Source organism: Salmo salar, chromosome ssa17 (assembly GCF_905237065.1).
Source record: "Salmo salar chromosome ssa17, Ssal_v3.1, whole genome shotgun sequence".
Taxonomy (NCBI): Eukaryota; Metazoa; Chordata; class Actinopteri; order Salmoniformes; family Salmonidae; genus Salmo; species Salmo salar.
This window is the reverse complement of record NC_059458.1, coordinates 81,255,948-81,267,003: the sequence shown is the minus strand read 5'-3', so window position 1 is coordinate 81,267,003 and position 11,056 is coordinate 81,255,948. Positions and strand designations below refer to the sequence as shown.

General features: G+C 41.4%; 2 protein-coding genes across 2 annotated transcripts; one reads left to right on the top strand and one right to left on the bottom strand.

Moving 5' to 3' along the window:
• Positions 1-376: 376 nt before the first annotated feature.
• LOC123728283 (uncharacterized) lies at positions 377-3,981 on the bottom strand. The gene is made up of 2 exons (XM_045700222.1): positions 2,554-3,981; positions 377-628 (listed from the first exon to the last, which is right to left on the bottom strand). The coding sequence occupies exons 1-2, from the start codon at positions 3,637-3,639 to the stop codon at positions 596-598; spliced, it is 1,119 nt and encodes a 372-aa protein (XP_045556178.1). The 5' UTR covers positions 3,640-3,981; the 3' UTR covers positions 377-595.
• A 1,036-nt stretch (positions 3,982-5,017) lies between these two features.
• Positions 5,018-10,218, top strand: LOC106597139 (tetraspanin-8). Its single transcript, XM_014188367.2, has 9 exons — positions 5,018-5,305; positions 5,658-5,726; positions 6,353-6,469; positions 6,834-6,908; positions 7,773-7,868; positions 8,351-8,467; positions 8,667-8,735; positions 9,064-9,147; positions 9,281-10,218. The coding sequence occupies exons 1-9, from the start codon at positions 5,246-5,248 to the stop codon at positions 9,446-9,448; spliced, it is 855 nt and encodes a 284-aa protein (XP_014043842.2). The 5' UTR covers positions 5,018-5,245; the 3' UTR covers positions 9,449-10,218.
• The last annotated feature ends 838 nt before the right edge of the window (positions 10,219-11,056 follow it).

Below are 11,056 nucleotides of genomic sequence, written 5' to 3'. Positions count from 1 at the left end.
CCTTCTATCGCTTGCTCATTTGCTCTCTCCTCTCTCTCTCTCTACTCACGGTCTCTCTCTCTCTCTCACCAGCCTGTGATATCTTTCAAGCATTTTGCTACACCCGCAATAATATAACATTTGATTTAATAAACTTTCAAATTTGATTTGAGTCTAGAGTTGCTGTAATGTATCTCTGTAAAAAACTAAAATAGATTTGCATATTCGTTCTGCTATATCCATCCAGTGAAATGTTGGTAGGCAAGTTGTAAACACTGGAAAAATACTTTAGATGATGCAGGACAGGCCTAGTTACAGCGAAATATTGTTGGTGCTGACATCTTCAGGACAGGAATACCGGTTTACTTAACGGAGGAATAAACACACATGTTCATCATTGGTGTTTCAACCAGAACGGGGGAAAATGCACTTTATTTATTTTCGCACATGCGCAGTCATACATCTCTCATAGGGCATGACTGTACCAGTGTAAGAACACAATTCAACAACATATTAGTCCACATGCCAACACCCCCACTTGCTCTTATACTGTACAAGTCGTATTCAACCTAACTTTATCAACACATTTAGCTTACAGTTATTCATCTCACAAATGTCAGTTTATATTCCAAACATGTAACCCAAGAATTTTTCATTTTTGAACTTCGTTACAGGTTTAGTCAAAACATCTGCAGCCATGTCTGCCATTGGACAATATTCAATACTTATTTTCCCTTCACTTTGTGTAAAATCAATGCCTAGGAAATGTCCAAGCCTCCCAAGATCTTTCATCTTAAATTTTTCACTTAACATTTCTTTTACACTTGTGAGTGAGTCACTATCACTAGCAGCGATAATTAGATCATCGACCCAAATTATCAAAATGATCCTTTCTGTTGCAGTTTGTTTGTTATAAACACAGTGATCAGCTGGGTTCTGTGTAAAACCATTTTCACTAAGGTGATCATGCAACATTTTGTTCCAGTTCCTTCCTGACTGTTTCAGGCCGTACAATGACTTGTTCAGTTTGCAGACTAGTTGCTCACCTGTATCTGACCTGACTTCAAAACCCTCTGGTTGCTCCATGAACACTTCACAGTCAATAGGAGCATGTAGATATGCTGTTTTGACATCCATCTGATGTAACTCTAAGTCATACTGAGCTGTTAGCTGCATCAAACAGCGTACTGATGTCATATTTGCAGTTGGAGAAAAAGTCTCCTTATAGTCTATTCCTGCCACTTGACTATACCCCTTTGCAACATATCTTGCCTTGTATGTCTCAGTCTCATCTGAATTGTTTTTGACCGCATAGACCCACCTGCCCCCCACTGCATTTTTACCCTCTGGCAGTGTGGTTAATGTGAATGTATCATTTTCCCTAAGGGAATCCATCTCCTCCTTCATAGCAGTAGCCCAAATCTCTGATTTTGGTGAAATCATTGCTTCTTTGAAGGTTTGTGGTGCATTGCACATTACTCTGTAGCAGTAGTCAACACTAGGTGGTATCTGGTCATCACATTTCACTTTACACTCATAGTCTTTTAAGTACTGGGGTTTCTTCCTCGCTCTGTCTGGATAGCGTGGACTCTGACCATCTGAAGTCTCAATTTGCACATCTTGTGTCTCTTCTGAGTTTTGATCTGCCATCTTGGCTTTCGGCATGGGGTTTTCAAATCTCTCCCCATGAAGATCATCACTGTTTTCCAAATCTGTCTGAGTTTGGTGTTCGACTACACCTTTTGTAACACACTTGACTAATCTGTTTTTAAGAACTTTCCCAGTGTCTGGGTAGTAGACTAGGTATGCTGGACTATTTTTATCATACCCGACAAAAATACCCTTTTCACATCTTGAGTCTAACTTTTTCTTGTTCTGTCTATATGCATAGCAAACAGATCCAAATTCTTTCATCTTTGAAAGATCAGGCTTTCTCCCAGTAAACATGTAGTGTGGAGTCTGTCCTACACGCTTATTGTAACACCTATTGCGAATTACTGCAGCAGTCATTACAGCATATGTCCACAAGTTCTTTGGTAGGTTGCTTTCAAGTAGCATGCATCTTGCCATTTCGAACAGTGTTCTCCAATTTCTCTCAGCGGTCCCATTTTGATGGGGTGAGTAAGGGGCTGAAGTTTCATGTCTTATGGCGTTCTTACTGAGCAGTGACTGGAACTCTTTGGCTGTGAATTCTGTGCCATTATCTGACCTGACACACTTTATTTTCCCATAAGGGGCCACATCAGCAATAAACTTCTCAGTAGCTTTTACAGTATCACTCTTTGCTTTTAGGAAATACACAAAAACTGCCCCTGAATAATCATCCGTAAATGCTAGAGTATATCTGAACCCATCTTTCGCCTCTGGCTCAATAGGGCCAGCCAAATCAGTGTGCACAAGCTCATGAGCCGCTTTTACCTTTTCATCAGGCTCTCTGTTTCTGCTCTGAACAAATTTTCCCTGAGTGCAGATTTCACAGTTGAGGGTAGATTTGTCAATCTTACCTGTGATTTTCATTCCCTCTGTCACATTTTCTAACTTTGACACATCCTCAAAATTACAGTGGCCAAGAATTTTGTGCCATGTGTGAATATCATAGCACCCATGACATCCATCATCATTTTCATCACTTACAGTGTTAAGATAGTAAAGTCTATCGTACTCCTTGATGTCAAAAGTGGTACCGTTCTTGTGGATGAGCTTGTTACACCCCTGTCGAAAGTTGACTGAAGCTCCGTTGGCTGTCGCTGCTTTAACAGAGAAAATGTCCTGTGGAAACGACGGCACGTACAGCGCCTTCGTCAGCGTTGTTTTTACCCGACGACCCGTGTTGTCTCTCAGGTAAACCTCCGCTGCACCTCTCCTCTCCGCGACACCATTCGTTCTTGTTCCGTCAGCCAGCTCCACGGAATGTTTTTCCGGTTTGAAAGTCTCGTCAAACTCCTTAAACTTCCCGATGTCCGTGACTATATGTGACGTTGCTCCCGTATCAACCATCAGCCCTTTCTGTTTCAGTCCACTAACCTGACAGTCACTTATTCTGAATGCAAATGTGTGGCTTTCAGCATCTGTTGCTTGTTTCACATTGTCTCTTCTTTTTCGTCTGCAATTTGCGTCAGTATGAGTGGAGCTCTTGCAAAAACTACACCACTGTCTCCGTTCTTTGCGCTCTCCAGTAACGGTACATTGCCGGGCCTTGTGCCCTTTCTGGCCACAGTTGAAGCAGGTTATCTCGGTCCCTTTATCTCTCCCTCTTGGCCAGCTAACTTTAATGTTACTTGCCTTCATCACGTTGTCGTCAGTGGAAATGGCGCTAAACTTCTCGGTGCTTTCATAGCTCCTCAACTTGGTTTTGAACTTGCCAAAAGTTGTCGGCTCGTCACTCTGCGTAATGTGGATGGCAAACGGCTTAAATGATTCGGGCAAACCTTTCAGAATCATTGCAATCAACAGCCCGTCACTTAAAGTCTCTTCAGCATTTCTCAGTGCTGTAATAGCCGTCTCAGCACGAATGATATAGTCCGTAACACTTTCGTCAGCGGCTTTCTGAAGAGAAGTTAGTTCAGTGTAGAGGCTAATCACACGTGGCTTCCCTTTACCTGCATAATGTTCCCTCAATATCTTCAACGCTTTTCTCCCATCATCTGCTGCTTCTCTCATTATCAGGGAAAGACATTTATCATCCAAAACCTGTATCAATTCGGCGTAGGCTTCTTCATTTTTCTCTCCGTCTTCTTCATCTTCATCCACGCTCAATATGGCGGCCTTTAGCCCAAGCAAACGCAAGTGCCCCAAAAACTTTGTCTCCCATAACTCGTAGTTTTTTCATCTCCGTCGAAATATAATCTATTCCATCGGCTTCCATGTTCCCTCCTGGGCCCATAACCTGTTGGTGCTGACATCTTCAGGACAGGAATACCGGTTTACTTAACGGAGGAATAAACACACATGTTCATCATTGGTGTTTCAACCAGAACGGGGGAAATGCACTTTATTTATTTTCGCACATGCGCAGTCATACATCTCTCATAGGGCATGACTGTACCAGTGTAAGAACACAATTCAACAACATATTAGTCCACATGCCAACAAATATAACTAACCCAAGATAGTTCATCTGTGTCGTTAAAGTGGGAGCAAATAAAGCATGGTGGGCAGAACAAGCAAGGTGGTTAAAGCCAAGCAAGATCCTATTGGCGCGTTGTAGCATGTATTTGCATATTTCCATCAGGAAACGCCTACTCTGTGAAGCGCGCTTGTACACAAATTCAATTCGACCTTGCACTCTTTCTAAACAATGCAATTAAAATATTTGGTAAAGCGTCAAGTCTTTAAAACTTACTTCACTGTGTTCGTAACATATTGTAGTTTAGGGAACAGAAAAATATATTGAGATCAAATGTTTAATCGATGAGAAAATTAGCAGAATGTCGGCCCAGTTTCACGAAGTTCCATCCTCTCCCACTCATATAACCGCGACTGGACTACCATTTGGTGGTGAGAAGAAATCTACACGGATGCTTCAGCTTTATAGCCCCTGTGACATGTCTGGGTTACTCCTTCTGGCTGTGCTTACGTGTAGTGATGTCCTATGTTTTTGTTGTTATTGTGTTGTAATTTGAAATGTAATTAAAAAAAAATAATACACATAAAAAAAGCTTACGATAAGCGATTTATATATATATACACTAGATGATTATAAGGGGGCGCTGTGTTGAAGCCATCGCGCCTCCATCTTGGCTCTCCCCCACCGTTGTAATTGTATTTTGGAATCTATAGAAATGCATTTATTCCATTACAGACACTTTAATGCATACTTTCAAATTAAATCATGTGAGCTAATCATACACATAAAAACTGAAAAAAATATAAAACATTTTCCTTAAAGTATATATATATATATATACTTTAAGGAAAATGTATGACTAACGATACTGTCCCAACTACAACAACAAAAATGATTAAATACATGTAATTCTGTCCTTACTGTAGAATACTGTAGAATTCCATTCATTCGTATGGAGGACTGGGCCGTACCGTGGAGTTCCAATATGGCCGACCGTTGGCTTCAAAGGCTCATAATGGAAATAAATAGCAAATGCAACTGTGGTTTATATACATCGTTGGTTACAGTGTAATTTACAGGAACTAACTCTTAGTACTGCCTACCACATAAACTACCCGGAAAACTGACACACACACAAGCAGCACAGACAGGTAGAGTTCGTTTTCTGAGAGCTGAAGTGTGTACCTGATAAACACGACAATGGCTAAACGTTGTAGCTGTTTCCAACGGCTTTTTATCTTCTTCAACGTGCTGTTCGCGGTAAGTTAGCAACTCTTTATTTGTAAATACAAGTAGGAACATGTGATTAACTCAGTAGGCGATACTTTAAGGTTACTTTAGATTTTAATCAACTGCGTAGCAAAAACAACAAGTTAATTTATCTTCTTCACCAAACACTGCTTTCTGCCCATAAAAGTTAGTTAAAAAATGTTTGTAGTCCATCTGTGTGAAATTATGTTTTCTATCCACTTACCTATGTGTCTCTCTGTATAATCCAATTTTACATCCGTTAAATATGGCTTTAAAGACATGTTTTATTACATTATGCTATATGCCTTGTACAATTATGAAAATCATGTTATTTAATAGTGGATGGGATGTTTTTCTTTAGATTGCTGGAGGTGTGATTATCGGCCTGGGACTTCTGGGTCAATTCATCTACCATGGCAGTACTGAAGAGGTAAAATGGGATCTAGCTCTGGTCCATGGCGTTACATGTGGTTTGAGCTTTGAAGAAGTTTAAAGCCGCACACGTAACACCCTAGACAAGAGCTAAATGAGCTCAAAGTTCAAATTAAATTCAAACTGTAGTTTTACGACAGGACCTACAGTGTAGGTCCTGTCGTAATAATAATAATGATATTGAATGAATTCTCACCAAAGATAATTAATTTTGATTATATAATTTCTCTATTTTGAAAAACCAAAATTGGAAAGAAACAGTTACTCATATGCATTAAATGCTGCAGCATCTGAAAAACAGGTTCATGTGTCAACAGTTTATGTAGTAGACTGTAACTGTACTTCCTTATTGGTTAGCTATATATACAAAGTGAACGCCTGTGTACAAAGTCAATGTTCCTAAAGTACTGTCCTATACAAGAATTATAGGTCTACCGAGAAATAAAAAAGGGATTTTCCCTATTAGGAATGTAGGTATTTGTTTGTTTGTTTTTTGTACCTTTAGCCTGCCATAAAAACCCACATGTGAATAACAACTTGTCCAGAAAAACAGAAGGAACGCAGGCTATTATGATGTCATAATGGTATACTGAGAGACACAATGGATGTTGTATTGTTTTTCAGTTTGAGAACCAGTCCAAAGGGTTTGTCGTGCTGTATGTGGTAGGAGGCATCACCATGTTCATGTCTCTGCTTGGGGCGTACGGAGCACACAGAGAGAAGAGAATTCCCCTGATCATGGTGAGGGGGTCTACTGCTATTAGCTGAGTTCACATTCATTCAGACAACTAGGACCATAGAGACAGAACAATATAAAACATGCCATGGTTTCCCAAACACAGATTAACCCTAGTCCTGGACTACAAACTGCTTTTCAATGAAGATACCTACTTGAGCTTGCTTTTTAGTCCAGGACTAGGCTTAGTCTGTGTCTGGGAAACAACCCTGAATTCCTTTTTATATCGTGTTACGACATTGTTAGGAAAAACACTTAGCATTTCGTAACCTGTTTTGTTCAACGATTCACTGAGTCACACAGTAAATGGACAGAAAATGGTTTATGGACTAAGTCTCTCTATCTCTCTCTTTCACTTTCTCTCTCTAGTTTCTGGTAGCCTGTTTTATTGTCTGCTTCTGCCTCCTGCGTGTGGCGGTGCCCACAGCCATGTACCGTCCTGAGGTATTGTTTGTTAATAATGATGTCTGTACATGATGGTACTGTAATACTTGATGTGCTATACTGGTAGACAGGCCTACAGCCAGTGGTACTGTAATACTTGATGTTCTATGCTGGTAGACAGGCCTACAGCCAGTGGTACTGTAATACTTGATGTGCTATACTGGTAGACAGGCCTACAGCCAGTGGTACTGTAATACTTGATGTGCTATACTGGTAGACAGGCCTACAGCCAGTGGTACTGTAATACTTGATGTGCTATACTGGTAGACAGGCCTACAGCCAGTGGTACTGTAATACTTGATGTGCTATACTGGTAGACAGGCCTACAGCCAGTGGTACTGTAATACTTGATGTGCTATACTGGTAGACAGGCCTACAGCCAGTGGTACTGTAATACTTGATGTGCTATACTGGTAGACAGGCCTACAGCCAGTGGTACTGTAATACTTGATGTGCTATACTGGTAGACAGGCCTACAGCCAGTGGTACTGTAATACTTTATGTTCTATACTGGTAGACAGGCCTACAGCCAGTGGTACTGTAGTATCAACTGTCTATTATAATTCCCCAGTTTCTTTATGTTTCCTTTCCCCAAGGGATGGATATAGTATGCTATATAAATACTGAACTTTTGCTATAGGAGCTACAGTCTCTCAGCAGAATGTCTTCCAGCAGCTAGCGGCCCACACTATATCTGTTTTCTGATGAGGCAACCTGATAATAATCATAATGCATTTGATTTATTCAGTGGATTTTTCACACACAAGGCACAACACAACATGACCTATATCCATCCATTCAGATTTAGATGTGTGCATTTCGTAGGGCCATTGTTGACAACTGGTTGTTTGGTTTGTTTTGCAGGTAGAGAGGATTGTGGAGGAGAAGTTCCGTGAGGTCCTGCCTCTGAACGAAGCCTCCCCTGATGTTAGACAGCTCACTGAGAAGTTTCAGCTGAATGTATGGAACTTTTCCATGAATCATTTCACCAGAATATACTTGACATGTCCATAGCATTCATTATATCAAAGGATCTCGCTTGGGATCTATTCTGTCTTTTCCATGAAACATCAGCAGGGAATATTTCACTAAGGTTTACAATAATATCATTCATTATATACTTAATAGTTTTGAGAAGTTACATTCTAGTTGTGTGTACAACATGTACCTCAGCAATGTTAACTTCATGTAACTACACACTGTAGTGTTCACTTGATCCCTATCCTTGACCAATGAGTCTGCTATCCTCCCAAACCCCAAAAATGAAGTGTTCCTTCCAAATAGGTCCAGACACTGCTGGGCATAACAGACTTGTTTTGTTGACTCTAACCAGCAGTAATGAGGAAGAGGTTGACCTAGTGGTTCAGGTAGTTTACTGTTCTCAACGTGCCGTTGCCCAATACGCTGACTGTGTGTGTGTGTGTGTGTGTGTGTTTTAACAGTTGAAGTGCTGTGGGCTGTTCGGTTACACAGACTGGGGCGACAACGTCCCTGACTCCTGTCTCTGTCAGGGTGAGGAAGATCTGATAGAGGGTACATGCCAGAACATTCCATACCAGGTGAGTTCAGATCAACTCTACATGACAGGACTAATGATGTAGCTTAATAGTCAATAGGCTCCTTCTTCTCAGTTCGTATGCACATAGGTTTACATCCTGGTCTACCATGAGAACACCTTTTAACCCTTCCGTACATTATGTCTGTTAGATACATTAATAAAGGAATATGCCACATCAGTTTTCTTCTTCTGTTTTTCAGTTGTTGATCCTTTCAGAGTTCAGGATGACTGGACACCTGACTGGACACCAGAAGCTGATCTACAAACAGGTCGGACCAGGGACCTTTTCTGTTATCTTTAGATCAACCCTGTTGTCGTCTACATTCCTAGACAGAACCGGTGGGTTTTGTCACAGAGAGCAGCACACCGTCGAGAATGAAGCTCTTCTGTTGAGCCGTGATCTGAGTCACGTTATTACACAGATATGAAATACCAATGTCTTTTTCCATCTGCACATTTTAGCTTGTGATCCCTGCGGGAATTGAACCTGTGACCTTGGCATAGCTTGCACCACACTGTAACCATCTGAGCCAGACAGGACCATGATTGAGTTCTGATCTGTGTTCCATTGAGCATTAACGGACCTCTGTCCCACAGCCCTGCTTCCCCATCATCGAGGGCTACGTGGCTAAAGTTCTGGACATCGTGTTGGGCGTTTTCTTCGGATTCGCTGCTCTGGCTGTGAGCATGCATTCTTTACAGCGCACATTTCACACCTTACACATCAAACTGTCAGTTGAATATCTCTACTAGTCCCTGGCTTGCTGTCACCCACGTCGTTGTTTTTAATTGATGTTGTTGTGTTGTTCTCCAGCTCCTGGGAGTGGTGATGTCTGCCGTCCTGCTGGCTCAGCTGAGGAGCTCTAACGTAGCTGTTCCTGTGGTGTTCAGTGTCAGCTCTCACCCGTCCAAGTTCAGCTTCAGTTCCCACCCGCCCAAGTACAGCGAGCTTTACAACGAGCCTGAGAAGCACGAGAAGTGAAAAGCAGGCTGAGGTTCAGGATGCTGAGGTTCAGGATGTGGTTAGTTAGATGACATGGTTTAGGCTGTTGTTCAGTCTGGCTCAGCATAGAAATATAACTACTAGAATGGTTAAAGCCCCACAGACCTCGGCACTATGACTGCACCACCATGGGGTATGATCAATATAGTTGAATGGGGATTGTCTTTCTAGTGATCTATTTCTATGGTGTCCAGACTCGCACTGTTTTCCTTCCACATCTTCTTATGGTTGTTGTGTGTTTTTCAACGAGAGGTCTCCTTAACTCTCTTCCTGACTGTCAAACCAAAAGGAAGGTGCTACTTCCTTCTGTATGTCATTTGCTTTGATTTGAGTTCTACGTTTAAGAAAATCACCACAGGTGGTTTTATACATATGCAGGGAGTTCTTAGTAAAATGGTTGCGAAACGTTCCTTTTTATTTGCAGAATGAGACACAATGAATTGGCAGGGTGTTTTGAAAAGAGGATAATGCAAAGAGAGTACAACTCTGAGATAGTAAGGACAGAATGTTATTTCCATATGACTTTGAATGTCAAATCATTTGCGTTGTAACTGCAATAATAAAGGGAAATGAAAGTGAAGGTTGACAAAGAGATATGGGAAAATAAATATCTGTAGCTGACGTCCTTTGTTTTTTGCAATGAAATTACATTTTTTTAATGTTTTGCTATGAACTGTAAATCCTTACATGAAATATACAACATGCCAACTGTCTTGCTCTCTTTTTCTAAATAAAACATCTGTCTTCTACATGTCTCTTTTGTACAAATATATTATAATTTGGAACTTATTTACAACTCTTTTGAGGAATATATTAGAATTTTGAAATGATTTCCTCTTTTGAGAAAACATTCCATTTTAGAAGCTTTGCATATTAAGTTCCAATTCAGTTGAATAAAAACACTAGAAGTTCTTTATAAAATTGGAGCTATTGAGTGAGAGAAGAGGAGAGAACCCCGACCAAAACACCTGAGGGAGGAGAAAGATGAAGGGAGGGAGGGTGCTGAGGAGAAAGATGAAGGGAGGGAGGGTGCTGAGGAGAAAGATGAAGGGAGGGAGGGTGCTGAGGAGAAAGATGAAGGGAGGGAGGGTGCTGAGGAGAAAGATGAAGGGAGGGAGGGTGCTGAGGAGAAAGATGAAGGGAGGGAGGGTGCTGAGGAGAAAGATGAAGGGAGGGAGGGTGCTGAGGAGAAAGATGAAGGGAGGGAGGGTGCTGAGGAGAAAGAGGAAGGGAGGGAGGGTGCTGAGGAGAAAGATGAAGGGAGGGAGGGAGGGAGCAGAGGAGAAAGAGGAAGTTGGAAGACAGTAAGCTGGAGGGGGATGAGAGAGGCTGGAGAGAGAGTTAGCCCGGACAGAGATGGCAAAAGAGTGGATGGAGTGAGAGGTTGTTGCATCTGTTAAACAGACATTGAGAATATCCTTACAGATCTGAAAAAAAAGGGAGGAGACGAATCTAGAAGTCAAACTATACAATTATGGAGAAAATAGAACACTGAACTTAGTGAGATGGAGCAAGAGATGGAGAGGTTAGAATCAGAGATGAATAGGATAGAATCAGAGATGGAGAGGATAGAATCAGAGATGGAGA